Below are 20,863 nucleotides of genomic sequence, written 5' to 3'. Positions count from 1 at the left end.
ATGAAACTGGCACGATGTTGAGCGCATCATCGTAAGTCTCATCTACTGCTGTGCACGCATTTTGGAAGACACGTGCCCAAACATCAGAGATCGGGTTCTGGGAGGAGCGATAGACGCAAATGATGCGCTGCATAAATACAGCGGTCTGGTAGCAGAGAAAAGGCAGGGAGCCATCGCAGTATCTCTTGACATTGCCAATTACTTCGGCTCTCTTCTTTATGTGGTAATAAAATAGGCGCATTGCTTCCACGATGCGCCTTTCTATTTGAAGATCATCATTCACCATAGGGCATTACCTTGCAGATAGAGTAGTGCTCAATGAATCAGGAGGAAGATGCCTAGAAAGACAAATGGAGTGTAGTGTTCCTACCGGCTGCGCCATGTAAACGTATAGGGACAGGTCAATGAGGCTACGTGCTCAAATCAAGTCTGACTTCTTTATTCTTCTGGGTTCTTACCCACATGCATATTCATAATAATCATAACCTACCCACAGTTTTCCACAGGGGTCGGTACTGGGCGCCTGCTCTGGAGCATTGGCTTTGACTTGGCTATCAGAGTAGTCCAACTTCTCCGCATGATAACCATTTTTTATGCCGATGACACAATAGTAGCCGTGAGTGGAAGAAAGTACCAGGATAATAAGAAGAGCCACAGTGGCAACTGAGCTCACAGTTGGGCGCATTAATTTGTTTGAGCTTGCGGTGTTACTTGCCACGACCGATGACGAGGTTTTCGAGGGAAAAGGTTGGCTTCTGCCCGAAGAAAGTGATTACTGCCGACCTAGCCAAAATGATAATAGTTGACGCTATACGCCGATCGAAATGCAATCTGGTTCAGTCGTGCCTACATGCAAAAACGATAGGGATGTTGCCTGTTGGCGGTGAGGCGGTCCCTCTTACGCCCCAAATTAAGTACTTGGGCTTAAATTCAAATCAAAATTGGTACTCCGAGGAACATTTTATCAAATTGGTTCCTAGCCTCGTCGGGACTGCTTCGGCGCTGAGCAGACTATTGCCCAATATCGAAGGACCCAATGCCCCATATCGGCGCTTATAATTATGCGAACGTCATCCGCAGCGTGTATACAAAATTTCAGCTCAGTCGGTTGAACATTTCTGCTTCAAATTGGGTTGCAAGATTTGACCTCAACATACATACAAACATACATACACACATACATTGCAAGTTAGTAAAAACCATGTCAAAATAGCTTTTTTTTACTTGTGTTTCTTTATCCTGTCAACAGTCACTTTACCCTGCAGAGTGATGGCAGGATAAAGTTACACAGGGTGTAGTGAAAATCCGATTAACTAGATATTATCTCCGAAACTGTTGATAATACAACTGTCATAATTTTAATATAAATAGTTATACTTCAATACAACATTAAAATGTTATTAGTAACAAAACTGCCATATTAATATTTTAAAATAATCATGCCAGAATAAAGTGGACGTACCTGTTACAAACTCCGAACGTCACACTTTGAAAACTTCTAACCACAAGACCGCAGCACCTCACACACAAACCTTTACACCGGCGGCTAGAACCATACTGGCTACGTGTTTTACGTATATTAGGGTCTCAATAAGACTTTCTGTGTGTGAGTGAGGTGCAATACCGCGGACGCACAGGATATAGAGAAAATATCGCTGGACAAACTTTGAACGTGAAAATTTGTGTTCAAAAGTAATCGAAACATCCCGTGCAACGTATATTTAAGAATATAGTAGTCTATTCTCTACAAAAAACGATATTTTAATACCATACAACTGCAATTCAATAATCTATAGAGCGAAAACTTGAGCTGTGTCGCGTTGTGACAAGGCAGGGTACAGTAGAAAACGGTATTCTTTAATTTTTTTTTACAAAAGTATTATATTTATAGAAAAAATATGTTTTGGCCTCGATGTGTCACGTTAATGCCTACTTATGAAAATTTTAATTATATGTGAAAATTATATATTTCGCATACTTTCTATTCAAAAACGTGATGGCAGGGTACGATGCCACTATTTTGAGAATTACCCTTTTGCAGTATTACTTAGATCTTGTTAATACTATTTTCATTTCTGGTTACTTACCCGAATCGTGGCGATCTCAATTAGTCATGCCTATTCATAAGACCAACAAAGATCCATCAGACCCACGGTCATACCGTCCTATAGCTCTGTCATCAGTTATGTTAAAGATTATGGAACACCTAGTTAAGAATCGATTGGAGTGGTTTGTGGAGGTGAATGATTTATTGGCCAGATCACAGTACGGTTTCAGGAAGGGAAGAAGTACCTCAGATAGTCTTGGTATATTTACAACCGATATTCGATTGGCCTTTTCTCGTAATAAATCAGTGGTCGCAGCATTCCTTGATATAACAGCTGCATATCATAATGTTCAGCTTCCCTCTCTCAGGAAGAAGCTTCATGAGCTGAGAGTTCCGGCGAGACTGAGCAGTTTCATTATGTTAATGCTGTGCGATCGACACATTACATTTCGTGGCAATTGTAGTACAATATAGCCATCTAGAAACGTCTGGAAGGGCCTACCCCAAGGGTCAGTGCTTAGCCCCTTTTATTTAATATTTATACTTCTGATTTGGAGCGACATGTTGGACAATCGAATATCCTTCAATATGCTGACGACATTCTTCTTTTCTTCAGCGACTCCAATATAGAAAGAGCGGCTGAAGCAGTCTCAACATCATTAGAGTCTCTTAATGTGTGGTTGGAAGAACACTGTCTTGATTTGTCAACAGAAAAAAGTAATATTGTTATCTTCTCTAGGAAACGTATGATTCCGGATGTTTCAATAACAGTTAAAAATAACCCAATCCCAATAAAACCCCAAATTAAGTTTTTAGGACTGATATTAGACTCAAAGCTTACAGGACTACCCCACTGCGAATATGTAGCTACAAGATGTGAACGGAATATTAACATTCTTAGATGCTTATCCGGAGTATGGTGGGGAGCACATCCATTTTCCCTGAAACTTCTATATAATGCAATTATCAGAAGTGTCTTAGACTATGGGACATACTTATTGGAGCCAGCTAGTAAGGTGGGTATAGGTTATCTAGATTGCGTCCAAGCTAAGGCACTCCGGGTAATACTAGGAGCTATGAGATCAAGTCCAATTAATGCTATGCAGGTGGAGTGTTTGGACCCTCCCCTTGATCTTCGCCGACAGTATTTGTCTGACCGATATTTGTTTCGAGTTTTACAATATACGACCCATCCCATGTACTATAAAGTTAAATTACTAGAGGAATATGCTCGTAGAAACAAATATTGGATAAACAAACGCTGCCCATGTCTTGTCAATAGCTTCCGAAAATTCAATAACATCCGAGATCCTGTACACCACTCTCTAAAACTTCCATTATTTGAACATACATATGAAACGGTTATACTTCGCCCTCGGGTAATACTAGATTTTAAAATCCCAAAAAATGATCCTCTAGCAAATGTTCGTTCCAGATCTATCCTAGGGGAAGAGTGGACAGAGTGGCACACACTGTACTCTGATGCCTCTAAACTGTCACCTCAGGGCTGCGTTGGGGTTGGAACTTATCACACCCAATATGAAATCGTTCAAAAGACAAAATGTCCACCAGAGTCTTCGGTGTTTACTGGGGAATGTCTAGGCATTCTTAAATGTCTGGAATATATTCTTCTGGGAAGGCTTAGTCGTTCTATTATCTTTTCTGATTCCCGTAGTGCCTTAGAAGCACTATTGACAAACCCTTTCTCCTCCAACTTACATAGCCCACTCACTTTCCTAATTAAAGAAGCATTAATACTCTGTAACAAAAGAAGGCTGGAAGTGGTGTTGGCTTGGATTCCAGGCCACGCTGGTATAGCGGGCAACGAAAGGGCGGACCAAATAGCTAAAGAGGCAGTAGTACATGGCGATAAGTTCCCGTTTAAAAATTATTGTTACGACCTTTTATCCTTACCAAAAGTTTATTTATATAACTCCTGGAAATCTCGTTGGAGAACGGGTACTAGAACAAAAGCACGTCACTATTATAAAATACAACCAGACATCCCTCACAAACTCACAAGCCATAGTTCTCTAAATTAACATTAAAAAAATCATCAACTTCCTCAATCATCCGTATGAGACTTGGGCATTGCGGTTCTGCAGTATTTCTTAAAAAACTTAGAATACATGACACGTCTGTATGTGAGTGCGGTCTAGAAGAGGGTACATTAAATCACATTCTCTTATCTTGTCCTCGCCTAGATCATAAACAATTATATCGTGGTTTAATAAAACAAAAAATTCCGTTACCCACACACGTTTACTCCCTTCTGTCGTTTAATCCACGTGTATTTAGATTTCTAGCAATATTTTTAGAGATCAATAAACTTAAAATCTAATACATAACAAGATGGTTTAACCCTTTAAAGTAAGTATTTGTTTTAATTGGTAACTCACACACTAATATCCGTAGTCGGTAGGTATTATGAATTGTACTAACCCTCTATAAATTCTATCATCTAACAATTATTTTTTCAGCCCAGTTCTGAGTCTGCCAGTAATCATTGAATTTCTTCTTCGTAATCTTTTCCTTTATTGTATTGACGTGAAGCTGGCAAAAATGTCTTAAGACGATTGCCTTAAAAAAAAAGAATGAAATATAAATTCTGAAGAAATAAAGGTATTTAAAGGGAATATTATAATTAAAACTCTGAATAGGTTTCAGTTTCGTATTTTATATATTATCACCGCTTCCTTAAATTTACCATATGTCCAGCTACCGGAATGAGCAAGATCTCTATTTTCAAAGCACCGCATGGTTTAGCTGAAACTTCATATGTTCGAAGGATGCCTGCAAGCAAACTCTTCATGGCAAGCATTCCAAAATAGCGACCTGAAAATGAAAAAGAAAAAAAATATACCAAATTTACTTTAAAAAGTTGATACCGTAAAACGAGTCTTCACCTGACTGGGTTTTGTATTTTCCTATGACTTTATTAAAGTTGCACGATATTATAGACAGTCAAGCAAATCTTGTCACTAATACCGCCGCAGTTTCAAATTTTATGAGACGATAACCTTCGCCCCTATATGTTTCAGATTTACCGCCTTTTTAGGTACAAGATTTTTTCAACCGTCTATATCTATCTAGTTTTTAGTGAAAGTACCGAAAAAACGACTAACCTAATTTAGTTAATTAATGTAGTACCTAGACTTTAATGTGTTGGCGGTAATTTAATCTTTAAACTTTTGTAAAGGCAGGCGAATATAGGTATCCTAGACCAAAAGACAAGGTTTAACGGTACCTACCTACATTTACAATTATCCTTACATACTAGCTTCATGTATTGTATTAGGTACTTATCCAAAAGACGAACGACATTATAAATTATCCATACTAATATTATAAATGGGAAAGTGTGTGTGTCTGTCTGTTTGTCCGTCTTTCACGGCAAAACGGAGCGACGAATCGACGTGATTTTTGAAGCGGAGATAGTGTAACTAAATATATATATATATAGGACCCCAGCCTCAAATACTGCCGACTTCAGTGAGCAAGGATTACTCCTAATGTCTTTCGTCAATCGTGAAAGTCCTCACTTCCATCTAACAGTTGGACTCTTTGAGACCGGTGAGAAAGTACGCCTTTTGTAAGTAAATAAAGACGCCCAAGCCCTCCACTTGGAACAAAAGACCCCTAAACGCCTTATGTTTAACAGCCGCAAGGTATAAAGCGCTTAGCCGGACAACAGTCTGTCACAAACAATGATCTGGCTTATAACTTTCATAAAATAACCCCATAGAAAATTACTAAGTTCAATTTAACTAACCAACTAAACAAACGAGTGAAGTTTTCTTTACGTGCTATAATCTAAACTTAGTTTTGCAAGAATTACTCCCTACAAAACCAAACACAGACTTATCTCCAAGCACCAGCCATACATCGACCCAGTCTTTGTATTGCTTGACGGCACTCATGAAACAAAGCACAGAAAACTTCACTATACACAACAATTTAAATATAGCACTACACTATAAATAGAACACTAAATTAACCCCACAACTGACAGTAAAGCAATTCCACCACAGGTCTAAGTTCAACTGTACGACGATATTGTCCCCGCACAATCAAACAGAGACACAATTTCAAAGTTTACAATCACTTAGAATAATTTCCAAGTAAAAACAAACAGAGAAATAATAGCAGAACAACTTCACTCACCAGTATAACACACGAAAGCCAGAGACACTGTTAGTCTTGTAGATATTTTAAGAATGACGCGCGTCGGTTCGCTCCGACCCTTTTATAGATTCTATCTCCGACTTCCGACTTCCGACATCCGACTTCCGACTTCTGACATTCGACTTCCGACTTCTGACATCCGACTTCCGACTTCTGACATTCGACTTCCGACTTCTGACATCGGACTTCCGACAAGATGGCTACTCAATCGTGTGCTTTGTTTACTAAGTCTTATGCCCTATGCATTAGAGTTCACGATTAACACACGGATGTTTGCTTATCAACACGTGCCGAGTACACGTGTTTTAGAGAGAGACAGAGCTATTGATATTGATACCTATGTAGTCCAATAGTGGAGCGATTCGCAAATATTTTTACTTAAATATTATTTTGTGGAACATTCTTATTTATTTTGTAAGTAATTTCGCAATGAAATATTTTATCTGTTACTAAATGTTACATTGAATGATATACTCAGGAAGCATAATAACCAATATTAGTCATTATTATTTCTTTGACTTGTAAATGAAATCCAGACATAATATCGGAACGTTACGCAGCTGACAACTGTCAGTGTCAGTATTCCGTCCATGTGAATGTAGTTTGTTGATAAATATGTTTTTCCAACCTGTTTTGCACCAAATAATAGTGAATTTTATGAGTGAAGACGTGACTAAACATGTGATAAACCATCAAAGATATTATTTGTTAAAATATCCAATGAAATCCCGAAGGAAATATGCACCAAAAAGTTGGTCAAGGAAAAGTTGATTCGCCGTAAGTTTTATATGTAATAACGAGTCCATTTCCTCATCATAGACGCTTGTTCTGTTACAATAGTTGAAGGGATGGAGAGTGACATAGGCTACTTTTTGTCTCTTTCTAACGCGAGCGAAGCCGCGGGCAAAAGCTAGTTTATTATAATTTAAGTTTAATTTAGACCGTTCAAACTTTGCATAATGACTATTGAGGTCATAATGAACAACTTTTATTATGGGACCAAAGCTGAAATCGCAAAAAAAATTTCGCTGTTCCGACTGTCACGATGGCGCACATTTCTATGGAACTGCCATTTTTTTTGCGATTTCAGTATTGGTCCTGTAATAAAGGTGTTCAATATGACCTCAAAAGTCACTATGCAAAGTTTGAACGGTCCTTTTTATTTCACCCTGTATGTCAATCCTTACCGATGCAATTTCTGCTGCCAAAGCTGAAAGGAATGAAGGCGCAAGGGTGGCGGTCGACTGAGTTCTCCGGCAGGAAGCGGTCGGGTCGAAAGTCATCGGCGTCCGGGCCCCAGAGCCTCTTGGAGCGGTGAAGCACGAACGGCACTATGGCGCAACCCACCCCGGCGGGTAGTGTGCAAGTCGCTGAAAATGTGAGGTAAGTACCTAAATAAATTTTAAAATTGTGACGTTTCACGAGAGAAGGTACCTTGTGGCGGTCGGCGCGAGCCCCCCATTCACGGTACGATCCGTCGCAACAGATTAATCGAAACGATCAATCGACAGTGTATGTCGGCATCGTTGACGATTTACGTGATCGCATACTGAATTACTGATATCGCAAATCGCAACAAAATCCCGTGCGATCGAAAGAGTGTGGCCCCTTGCGACCACCGATTCTATTTTTTTTATCTCATACTTACCTACTGATTGTATTATTTTGTCTCGTGCGAGTAACGGGGGCGAGGGCGAGGCGGTAAACAATCGATCGCCTCGTATGTGGCTAGCGCTTTCGATGCGACCGATCGTTCCCGATATCTGTCCGATCGATCGAAGCGATGAATCGTACCGTGAATGTGGAATGTGGGGTTATGTCACATAGCACCGCTTTAGTATTTGATGCGCATCATTACTAAGAGCGTAAGCGCCTAACGACATAAGGCACCTTTTAAGCGAGACGTCAGGACGTCACATTAATGTTTAAAACTTAGTACAGCGACCTTGTCAGATTTAAAAAATCTATATACATGCATACAATCCCGCCTGTATTTCCAAAAGTGGTAGGCAGAGCACTTGAAACTGCTCAAGTTTCAGTGCACCTCTTAACAATCCCAATAGCCTCTCGTGATACTTCAATAACGAATGATAAAGTTGCATTTTATACGCAAGAGTGCGAAGTAATATTAATATCATACACATGATACACATTTTAACTTGATGCCGTGAAGGCAAGTTTTCAGTTTACTACTTATATACCTAGGTATTTATTTATACATGTACGTACATAGTTTTAATTCAGACTGTGTTTCTCTTGCTATTACCGGGACCACTGTGTACAACCGCATTGTCTCCTTTATGACCCGTTCTAGGTATTCCATTTTGTTTAAATCTTCTTTACTAGGGATTCTTTTGGAGTCGCCAAATATTTGTTTTAATCTGAAATAAAATCAATTATATAATGTATACCTAAATAATAACTAAAAATAATACACAAACAATACGCATTCAATAGCTTGTTTAGAGTATATGTAATAACTGGATAAAGTTACATATACAGTATATCCTATATAGTGTATGCATATCTTTTTCAAGTTACTAAAAACAAATCTTGGACGGAGCATCATCGTGACATTTTTTTCACCCTTTTCTACAGATCTACCTAGATATGTACTTGATTTGTAATAATCTATCCAAAATAAAAGACGAAATGGTTATAGCTTGTTGTGCAATCGCCAGTTGCATCGGTCTTGTACTCTAGGGTTGCAAAAAAACGGTTTTTTTTTCTAAGTTGAAAAAGAAGACATGAAAGAAAACAGTTTTTTTTCTGGAGTAAGTATGTTTTTTTTTCTTAAGTACGAAATCTCAAATTTTGCAAAGCATTTAATACTTTTATACGGTTTTTTGGACTTTATGTTAACTATTAAACTAATTTAATTTAATACCTAACTTTAATTTCTGGTTTTATAAAACTAACATTTACGAAATCAGTAGTTAGTAGTTATCGCTATTTACTGTTGGCAACACCACCGCTTCTCCACGCTCCACGCCGCATCGGGGATTCCCCAATAAACGTTTGTATACTGAATGTTTATCGAATTATGCTTTCGTGATTGTGAATACTTATCATTTCCACTAAGTGATGATTAAGTATTTACTCACTCTTTATATACTTTATCCTGCTCTTCCTTATGGCTGCCGAGCAGGACGAGCGCATATGCCACTACCAGCGAGGTGGTGTCGTTCCCAGCTATGGTAATGGAGTCGATATGCTCTCGAAGCTGCTCGTCGGTGAATGGAGAATCTCGGCTTAACAGCATGTCTAACATGTCGCGCCTTCCATCTTAGTAAGGAGAGAATTCATATTTAGTCAGAGCCAAAATTATTACTTCTGTTGTCAAAAATTGTATGTAGCTCTTTGTCTCATCCAACGGATATATATTTTGTTTTTCATGACTTTTTTATAACAAATCTTTAAAAAAATATCAAGCCCATCGATTAAAGTCCTTACCACTAAACTACAGTTTTGTGTTTAAAAGACAAATAAGACATACATTGCATACCTAAATTAAACAATTGTGTAGACAGAAAACTATTAAACTCGATTTTAATTCCGTCTCTTCTGCAGTTTTAATTGCAAATTCGAACATACGTACAGCTGTGACCTGTCACCTGCCAATGCATTACATATTTACCTTCTTCAATTCCTTCAGGGCTAACACTAGAGTTTTCCTTCAATAGCTTTTTCTTTCTTATAACCTGAAACAATTAATATTCAGAGTTTTAAATATTTTATACTTAAGTAGGCACAGTACACTTATTCCAAAGTCAATGAAATCAAGTTTACGGCGTTTGGAATTAAGGATCTAGTAGTATCCAGCAATGTTTGTCACTTTCCTCATCTCAATATGGCATAGTTGTTTTGCAGCTATGTTTTCGACAGGCGTATGGCGATGTCCGATAAAGAGTATATATTATATTATCTATCGTTATGTAATTGTATGCATGTCTAAGGTTTTGATTGATGTTTCAAAATTGGTCTCTTAAGGCACCGCCTACAATCTTCTTTGATTTGCCCAAAGGTTGGTGGAGAATGCCTCGTGGCATTAAGTTCGCCTTTTGTACATTAAGTTGTTCTTTTGTGCAATAAAGTTTAAATAAATAAATATGTAGGTAGGTTGCTCGTCGAGTTGCACTCTACCTACATTTCATAGTGATATTGAGTAAATAGGGACACTAGTATAAAAGCAACAAAATAACGTAGTTACTGACGCTTTTTAACTAGGTTCGATAGCTGTAGGTAGGTATATTAGTGACCGAGTTTTAATATATGGACACTACGATACGAGATTGAAACTCTACCTACATATCTTATTTTATCACGAGTCAACATAAATAAATTTACCTAAACATATTTAGTATAAAATAAATATAAAGTGATTGTACAAAAGACATCAACGCATTTTTCAAGCATTAAATAATTTATTCGTTGATGTATGTTGTTCTATCCCATAATAGAATTAAGTCAGCCCACTGAAAAAACCGTAAATACTAATATCCTTTCAGGTGGCGAAAGCCGGGAGCCGACCGCACGTAAAGTGGCAGGTAACCGGGAGCCGGACTTGAAATAAAAAGCTGTTGAGTGGCAAGGATACCGATAAAATGACAGGAAAAGTTTACCCTTGTCACCTGGGTTATTACTTGGTTTCGTATACGAAATTATACCAAACCAAATAATAATAGTAATAGTAGTACTGTTTACAGTTTTCCGTCCGTCAAAATCATCGAGTAAAAATCAAATTACTTGATCAGTAAACTGGTGGGTCTCCTCAATATTTTTCTTCTGCACACTGGCGTACGGCGTGAGATTAAAGATGGCGTCGAGTTGCAGCCACGCCTTGAACAAGCGCATGTTGATGATGGACATTACCGTGTTGCGCGCGCTCACGTACCCGTTCTCTGGCTTGTGTTGAAGGTCCATTCGCTCCCCCATTGCGGTTTCTGAAACAATGAGTTACCTAAATTTTAAAACTCCAATTAGAATAATAACTATTCAGAGGATTAGAAAGGGGAAGGCACGCATCGAGAATTGGCTTCCGAGTTAACCGCCATTAGTACTTTTCCATTTTCCACCCTTCAGCTGACCATTGACCAGGATATTTTAAAAATTGTGTTCGTTGGGCATTTTTGCGAGGACAATCACTAAAAATATTTTTTCTAAGGTAGGTGAATTTTATGTTTTTCCTACCCAAAATCACTAGCCCTTTCGATCTAGAGCAAAAACCAGGAGACAAAAAATGGTCCCAAAATTTTATATTATTATTAAATTCGGAACGCTATTTTTACACGGCTCGAGAGTCTGAGTAGAAAAAACATTAAATTTACCTATTTTAGAAAAAAAGTTTTTGAATCTTTTTTCGCGAAAATTCCCCTTTATGGATACAAAGGTAGCGTCGATATCTCCAGACAGAGTTTCATATATTGTAATACTACTCATGACAAGGTTTTGGAGGGTTTAGTCTAATAGATACTAACCAAACACAATGTCCAATGAACATCGTGTGACGTATTTGAACACGTCAAACTCGGGCCCATCCACGTTCTCCTGCAGTGTCTGCACCAATACCTCACTGTGTTTCCCGAACACTTCGGTGAAGCTCTCCACCACTCGGTTGTGGAACATGGGCAGAAGGAGACGTCTGTGTACTTTCCAGAGATCCACTGAAATTAAAATATTTGAGTGACATGGAGTTTTTGCTCTCGATACCTTCCCACACATGGAAAGTTAGCAAGTTTTGGGAAATATTTATTCTCCAGAAATCCTCTAAAATAGAGGTCGTACACGCATTCGACTGCTCAAAAGCCATACTCATGCCATTAAAGGCCACTTGCACCAATGAAAATGAAGGGTTAACCCACCATTTTATATGGAATTTGACAGACGACAGCCCATTAACCCTAGGTTAAGTGATTGGTGCAAGTGGGCCTTAGATACATAGATTCATACTTACAAGATAAATAAAATCTTGTAAAAAATGCTTTTACATGTCAGACATGGGTAAGGGTTAATTCGATGTGATATGAGAATATAATATATTATAATGTACCTGGAGCCACAAAGAGTCCATTTCCGAGCCATGTTCGAAGGAACTTGTAAGATGCATCCTTTTGCAAACACTTCTCCAGTACTGTTTGTATATCCTCTGGATTCAGGATTACTGAAATCAAAAATATTTTCATAGTCATAGTCATCAAAAGTTTTGTGTTACACTCGGGTACAAATGTATTTTACTTCTCGTGTGTTAAAAAACTCGCAAGTTCAGGATTCTATTCTCGAACCACTCGCTTCGCTCGTGGTTCAAATATAGAATTCTTTCACTTGCTCGTTTTTCAATTCCACACTCGGCGTTAAAATATAGCTTTGCCCCCTTGTATAGCAAATAACTATTATATAGGTAGTTAGCTCGGTGTGTATTCACATATAATATACATTGTGCAACAAGGGACACACAATGTTTTTCATCACATTTGAGAGGAAAACATAGAGGACAAAATCATAACATAAGGCAAAACCTTACATGGCGGAGCTGCGACCAGTAGTCTATCTTCACCTATATCGGATTCTTCATATAAATCCATTGTTTTTGATTACAAATGCTTTTTGAGCACTAACAAACTTATAAAATACTGCATAAATGGAAAATACTGCAATGTTCAAAGAAGTATACAATTAATGAACTTAGTTTACGTGTCCGTCAAAACATTTTGTCAACATTTTTTTTCATTTTCTAATTTTATTGAAATTTCTGTTGTAGGTACATAGCTGGGCACCGTTAATCAAATAGTTAACTTCGATAATCGTTAATCCGTTACTTAAAAAGTTAACTTCGTTAATCGTTAAAGCGATACATTTCGGTAGATTTAACGCAAGTTAAAGTTAATCGATAATCCGTTAACACGTCATAAAAATAGGACTCCACTGTAGGTATTATGTATTTCTATTTACTAAGTATCCACCAAAAACTATTAAAACCTGTGACGCCAATCGGTAAAAAACCGAAATGTAATAATTACGGTCTCTTCGGGCTTTTACCGCCGTTGGTTGGCTAAATCCTAGATTTTACTTCGGATTGGTAATTATTGGGTCATTCATGCGGTCGGTTCTTCAGATTGAGATTTGAGATGGCTCGATGAACGCTGTGGGCTCGATGAATGAAATCTAAGGCTCGCGCCGGACTCGATGCGTCGGTTGCGCGATTTGTCTGTCATGCCTGATGATTGCACTCTATTCCCAGGTTAGTGATCGATCTAGCACGCCTAATAAGATTTAGAAGATCTCGAATAAGTGATCCAAAGTCGCCAATTGGTCTTTATTATTTATTATTTATTTATTTATTATACTCAGAATTACAAAACATAACTTAAATACAATGCTCCACAAAACTACAATTAGTTTGACAGTGGAGTCGTTTCAGTCTCTTTTATACAGTTTTCTTATTAAATATAGTTAAATATACAAATTAATATATATAACTCCGACGGATCTGCTTTTACCGATAAAACCTAGGTTTTGTCGTACTACGGGCTTTTACAGTAGCAGTAAGAACGTGGTTTTCGCGGCGCAGCGAGCTGCTTGGGGTGCTGGATTAACGATTAACGGACTCTATGAAATTTAACGGAAGTTAACGAATCCGTTAACATTTTTTAAAGTTAACTTAAAAGTTAATCCGTTAATCGAAATGTTAACTTCGTTAATTAACGATTAACGGATTAACGAGTTAATGCCCAGCTATGTCACTGCCCGTTGCTATGGCAACGCGTTCAAGCGCGAATCGAGATGGCCGTCACAATTTCCTGTCAGATTGTAAATTATAACGATTTATCTGAATGAAATTTACGAAATAAATTCAAAACACACTAAAATAATTGTAAAACATAAATAAAATGCATTTTTCATACCATATAATATTTTTTATAGCTTAATAGTCAAATTATAATTGTGCAAAAAAATCCTTGGCTGATTGAAACATCCTTTGCCTGAAGTATTGTACGGATTGTATTAATTAACCGTCGCCTCATATCTCAAGAAGGACGGTTATCAAGTCGTCTGTATGTTTTTTTTTTTTTTTTTTTTTTTTTATGTTTGTTCCTCGATATCTCCGTCGTTACTGGACCGATTTTGAAAATTTTTTTTTTTATTGAATGTATATGCATACAGATTGGTCCCATTTTTCTCAGAACCCAGTTCTGATGATGGGATCCTGGAGAAATCGAGGGAACTCCTCAAATCTGAAAGGCATACATATGGTGATTTTTGTGTTTTTAAAGGAACAGCATGCATTTAGGTACGGCACAGTGACATTTGGTGCAGTGGAACTGCTGATGATGGCCAGAACGGAACTCTTCAAATCTGAACGGCACGCTTATAGTGACTTTGGTATTTTTATACGAACAGCATGCACTTTCGTCCAGAACAGTGACATTTGGTGCAGTGGAATTTCTGATGATGGTCAGAACCGAACTCCTCAAATCTGAACGGCACGCTTATAGTGACTTTGGTATTTTTATAAGAACAGCATGCACTTTCATCCAGAACAGTGACATTTGGTGCAGTGGAACTGCTGATGATGGCCAGAACCAAACTCCTCAAATCTGAACGGCACGCTTATAGTGACTTTGCCATTTTTATAAGAACAGCATGCACTTTCGTCCAGAACAGTGACATTTGGTGCAGTGGAATTTCTGATGATGGTCAGAACCGAACTCCTCAAATCTGAACGGCACGCTTATAGTGACTGTGGTATTTTTATAAGAACAGCATGCACTTTCGTCCAGAACAGTGACATTTGGTGCAGTGGAACTGCTGATGATGGCCAGAACCAAACTCCTCAAACCTGAACGGCACACTCATAGTGACTTTGGTATTTTTGTAAGAAAAGCATGCATTTAAGTTCAGAACAGTGACATTTATTTAGTTATGTTTGTTAAGCATAAGTTTTGAAGTCAAAGTTTGTCAAGCTTCGATTTCTTATAATATAATAGGATTCATGAGGAATTGAGGAAACTCCTCAAACCTTAACGTTATACGTATATTCATTTGTGTTGCCATCTAATAATTAAAGCATTAAAAGCAGTTTAAAAAAATACTTACACATTTCTACATAATCCAACATTCGCAAGTAGCTTTCACCAGACCCCGAAAGGCGACGGTTTTTTTTTCTTAAAAATTATTTTTAAAACTAAATCCATTATTCCCTTGGGAATAAAATAGTACATTATTCTTCAGTACATGTAGACGCAATTATTTATTTATTTATCGTATGGCATTATATCGTTTCTCTACTTTTAAATGTTTAAAAAGGCGGAGAGAATGAGAGAGATGAGACCTTTAAACAGCAAATGTGATGAAAAATCCTTGTTCATACAAATTATGCTTTTAATTATTATGATAAAAAAACCGAAAAAATAAACGATATTAATATCCATAGAGGAAATAAAAAAACTGAGGACTACGTTTATATGAAAACTGGAAAAGGCATTTCGAGCGGCCTATCCACTTTGGTCATAAAACAAATGTATGCTGCTACGACGCTACGGACTTGTCTGTAGACGCGCTCGATAGTGTACCTACGTAAACCCCCTTCTATTTGTCTAGAAAAGACTAATGAGTATACTTCCTCTTTTACAACTCCGATAACCTCCTGTGGTTCCACCAGAAATTTTAATAAGGAAATCATTATTCACATAAAACAAAATGACATTTTATGCTTCTAAATCCACCACGTATAGAATAGGTAGTAATCGAACGAGACAGAGTTCCATTTCCGTAACGTATATCTTTCATGTAAATTATCTATGCAATCATTTTTCTAGTATGATGAAATATCTATTGCATACGTTAATGTGTACGACATTCCTCAGGATTTGGCAAGTCCTAATTGAAAAAAACCGGCCAAGAGCGTGTCGGGCCACGCTCAGTGTAGGGTTCCGTAGTTTTCCGTATTTTTCTCAAAAACTACTGAACCTATCAAGTTCAAAACAATTTTCCTAGAAAGTATTTACAAAGTTCTACTTTTGTGATTTTTTTCATATTTTTTAAACATATGGTTCAAAAGTTAGAGGGGGGGGGACGCACTTTTTTTTCCTTTAGGGGCGATTATTTCCGAAAATGTTAATATTATCAAAAAACGATCTTAGTAAACCCTTATTCATTTTTGAATACCTATCCAACAATATATCACACGTTGGGGTTGGAATGAAAAAAAATATCAGCCCCCACTTTACATGTAGGGGGGGTACCCTAATAAAACATTTTTTTCCATTTTTTATTTTTGCACTTTGTTGGCGTGATTGATATACATATTGGTACCAAATTTCAGCTTTCTAGTGCTAACGGTTACTGAGATTATCCGCGGACGGACGGACGGACGGACGGACAGACAGACATGGCGAAACTATAAGGGTTCCTAGTTGACTACGGAACCCTAAAAAGAGATGATAAATTATGCTAATTTTGGCACATGCAAGACAAAAATTATCCGTGCAACTTTACCAAAAAAATCCATAGCAACTGACCACTTACGTAATGGTAGGAAGAATTGTTACATAATAAATGTTGTTGCCTATGTACCTAGTATTTTTAAAATATTATGATAGGTATATTAATTACTGGTCTTACGGATTTCGGGGGATTTAGCAAGTCCTAATTGTAAAAAAATGTGATAAATTATGCTAATTAATATGTCACAGACGAGACTTAAATTATACATGCAACTTTACTAAACAAATCCATAGCAACTGACCACTTGCGTAATGGTAGGAAGAATTGTTATATAACAAATTTTGTTGGCTAGGTACCTGTATTTAAAAATATGATTTATTTAATTACTGGTCGAACGGACCAGAGAGGTTTTTATTTGTGTTAGCTACAGACTACAGTCAGTCTACAAGTTATGTTAGCAACGATTGCACGGACTTTTGACTTTCAAAATAACACTTGGATGGGGTGAGCAATCAATCACTGCTTGGTTTTAATTTAGAGGAGCCTTTTTAACCGCCGCCTCAAATCTCTCAAAAGAAGGTGGTTCTCTATTCGTCTGTATTTTTTAAATGTTTGTTCTTCGATATCTCCGTCGTTACTGGACCGATTTTGAAATTATTTTTTTTGATTGAATGTATATGCATACAGATTGGTCCCATTTTTCTCAGAACCCAGTTCTGATGATGGGATCCTGGAGAAATCGAGGGAACTCCTCAAATCTGAAAGGCACACATATGGTGATTTTTGTGTTTTTTAAGGAACAGCATGTATTTACGTACGGAATAGTGACATTTGGTGCAGTGGAACTCTTGATGATGGTCAGAACGGAACTTCTCAAATCTGAACGGCACGCTATAGTGACTTTGGTATTTTTATAAGAACAGCATGCACTTACGTCCAGAACAGTGACATTTAAATTGGTGCAGTGGAACTCCTGATGATGGTCAGAACGGAACTCCTCAAATCTGAACGGCACTCTTATAGTGACTTTGGTATTTTTATAAGAACAGCATGCACTTACGTCCAGAATAGTAACATTTGGTGCAGTGGATGGTCAGAACCGAACTCGTCAAATCTGAACGGCACACTTATAGTGACTTTGGTATTTTTATAAGAACAGCATGCATTTAAGTTCAGAACAGTAACATTTATTTAGTTATATTTGTTAAGCATATTGACTTTTAAAGTCAAATTTTGTCAAGCTTCGATTTGTTATAATCGGATTCATGAGGAATTGAGGAAACTCCTCAAACCTTAACGGTATACGTATCATTAAAAGCAGTTTAAAAAATACCTACACATTTCTACATAATCCAACATTCGCAAGTAGCTTTCACCAGAACCCCAAAGGCGGCGGTTTTTTTTTTAAATTATTAGTTTATTTTGAGCATTTTTGCGTAAATTAAATAAGTAGGTAAGTTTTGACTTAGCATAATATGTTTGCCCGTGTGGTGAAGGGTTAAGAATTTCACCACCCCCTTTCTTCCCGTGGGTGTCGTAGAAGGCGACTGTGGGATATGGGTTAAATTGTGGCGTAGGCGAGAGGCTGGCAGCCTGTCACTGCAATGTCACAGTTTTATTTTCTTTCAACCCCTTATTTGCCAAGAGTGGCACTGAAACTTGAGTAGTTTCATGTGCTCTGCCTACCCCTTCATGGGACACCCCTTTATGTATAATATGTAAGTATAGGTACACGATAATATGTAGGTATGTATTAAGTTTCTTATTAATTACACACATTAGACGTTGACTAAGTAAATTAATATTTGTTACAATACATTAAGAACACTAACAATTAATAAAATATGTGGGTCATAATTGTTAAGTACTTACATACTTACATATCACCCACCTGTAAAAACATATACTTAGTAATCTTCAAATGCCGCAAAATACAAATAATATAGCGTCAAATATTTTTTTGGCTTTTGCTGTGTGTATATATAACAGGTTATTGCAGGTGACTGTACCTTAGCCACTACGGGAGTCCCACATAACCGCTAGGGTCCCCTCTCGCACCCTAGTGGTATGCGGAACGCATCCCCCCCCCCCCCCCCCCCCTAAACAAAAAAAAGGTGACTGTACCTACTTAAGTATTTAAACACACATTTTTTTTTATTTAATACGTACCGGCGTAGATAGAAGGCCCAATCCAGACATGACCTAACCCGCCGGAGGCTTCTATGTTACTGGTCAGTGTTTGTATATTATTTAATATTCCTGAAAATATTAAAACATGTTTAGTATTAGGCAATTGAGGAGAAAATGTGTCGAAGTCTATCTAAAGGTCGTTACCTACTTTGTCGTTTACTAATAAGGATGAGCATAGCATGTATCATTCATTAAGCCCCCGTATGCTAAGATAAGAAATCCACGCGTGGAAATTATCTCTTATTTTAAATGTCAAGGTCACCATTTCACAGGACAAGGCGGCATATACAGGGGTCAAAGGCATCATAACGACAAAGTGGGACATTTTAGCTTGGACACGAAGAATAATACATTTTGGCTTAGCGATTGTCTACTATTTATATATTAATAATGTCATTAAACCTAAACCTATATCTATAGTTCTACATTCCTCATAATCAGAGAGAAAATAAGTTTTGACTATTCTCCAAGCTGGTCCAAAGCGAGTTGGGGATTTGGCAGTCAACCAGTTTTTGAGGATGTGCTTAGTTTTCTTCAATTCAATAGTTACGTTATCCTTCACCAAAACAAAAAACTATCAAATTATAATTTGTATTTAAATTCCGTAACACTAATCGATGTATACTTATTTAACATACAGGGTGGCTCAAGAGTTCGTTAACAAAGGTTTATACCTATCAATATAATTATGTAAAACTATACCGGTTATTGAGTAAAAACAATTTTATAGAAAATATTCTCATTTGACTTTAAAACACTGTTTAGTCGATAGGCCAGGTTCTAATCTTTGATCCCACCTGAAAATAGATAGATATACGTTCTCTGAATGTATTAAACTTATTATGACTCTAGGAAAAAAGTTCAACTGCAGTGCGAGTTTTAATGTTTTTTGTCAAAATATTCTTGGGTCCTCCTGTATACTACCTATATGTGACACTGATTACTGGTATCTGTCGGCGGCTGATCGGAAAATCTGTCGAATATCTTAAAGTTCCTGCGTAATATCTTAGCAGTAATTACATAGCATAGCAGGATTTCGACGACTTCAGAAAACAATGCTTTTTTCACATTTTTCGATATGTCTACGACTTTTTAAATAATATATGGTTGATATTATAATCGACCGCCGATCCTGAAAATCCTGAGATTCCTGAGCGTCGCCATAGGTGTGTAACCTGGTTCCTATACTTTTTTATAAACTTGTAACAATGAAAATGCTCTTACTTTCCGGCCCGCCTATAAACCAGTGCGTATGACCAAGCACCGGAAGTTCCCCAACAGAAGGCAGTTTCCGAGACAACTCGTAGAAATGCCTCCGCGTACTCCTGAAATACGCATAATAACAAACACTCAACACGAACACTATTATCACTATCAACATTGTTCCCAACTAAACTTATACGAGCTTCCCTGTGGAGAGATTTCTTATACTGACAAGCAATGTGAAGTAGCAAAGAGTTTTATGTATTTCATAGTCTATGGTGATTTACGATAAACATTCTGAATGACTTGTCGACTACAAGAGACAAGCAAATAATAAAAATAGCGTACGTAGCCAAATGGCACAGACGCTTACGAAACGCTCCTAGATATCTATCTCTATCGCTCTTGCGTATTACATTATTTATCTATTCCATAATACAATATTTATTGATGGTCCTGTTTCATTTTCCTTTATCGCTATTGGCCGCATTGTTTTTGATCTATGTACATTCGTAGCTGTGTTGTTATAGTATTTATATACACCGTGTTTCACTTAACACTAAAAACCTGAAAACTGTTTGTTCAGAATCGAGAGTAGAATCGATTGAGCTATATCTTGATGGGGGTAATATTTTTATTTAAATTAGTATGATTAGTTATTTTTTAAGTGCCTATTCTATTGTACTTGTAAGACAACATGGTGTATATCGAATTGCTAGAGGTTGTGTACCTTTTTCAGTATTTAGGGGTATTAATACTGGCTGGTTACTTGAACGATTATTTTTTCCGCTACGA

The 20,863-nt window shown here is 37.3% G+C and overlaps 1 protein-coding gene across 2 annotated transcripts; it reads right to left on the bottom strand.

Annotated features, from left to right (window-relative positions):
- Positions 1-4,714: 4,714 nt before the first annotated feature.
- LOC125231010 (cytochrome P450 4g15-like) lies at positions 4,715-20,284 on the bottom strand. Of its 2 annotated transcripts, XM_048136341.1 has the most exons (10): positions 20,090-20,284; positions 18,845-18,934; positions 12,282-12,392; positions 11,710-11,895; positions 10,979-11,175; positions 9,870-9,933; positions 9,337-9,517; positions 8,462-8,613; positions 7,420-7,602; positions 4,715-4,882 (listed from the first exon to the last, which is right to left on the bottom strand). In XM_048136341.1, the coding sequence occupies exons 1-10, from the start codon at positions 20,244-20,246 to the stop codon at positions 4,734-4,736; spliced, it is 1,470 nt and encodes a 489-aa protein (XP_047992298.1). In that variant the 5' UTR covers positions 20,247-20,284; the 3' UTR covers positions 4,715-4,733. The 2 variants fall into 2 exon arrangements, with proteins under 2 accessions (XP_047992298.1, XP_047992299.1); XM_048136342.1 differs by lacking the exon at positions 18,845-18,934.
- Positions 20,285-20,863: the final 579 nt, after the last annotated feature.

This window comes from Leguminivora glycinivorella, chromosome 11 (assembly GCF_023078275.1).
Source record: "Leguminivora glycinivorella isolate SPB_JAAS2020 chromosome 11, LegGlyc_1.1, whole genome shotgun sequence".
Taxonomy (NCBI): Eukaryota; Metazoa; Arthropoda; class Insecta; order Lepidoptera; family Tortricidae; genus Leguminivora; species Leguminivora glycinivorella.
Note: the sequence above shows the minus strand (reverse complement) of the source record. Positions and strands in the feature narration are given on the sequence as shown.

Coding starts and splice junctions, on each gene's coding strand:
- LOC125231010 (XM_048136341.1), bottom strand. CDS start 20,246: ATGTTGATAGTGATAATAGTGTTCGTGTTGAGTGTTTGTTATTATGCG. Junction 11,896..12,281: donor TGGACTCTTTGTGGCTCCAG/GTACATTATAAT, acceptor TTTTAATTTCAG/TGGATCTCTGGAAAGTACAC. Junction 9,934..10,978: donor CCCACCAGTTTACTGATCAA/GTAATTTGATTT, acceptor TAATTGTTTCAG/GTTATAAGAAAGAAAAAGCT.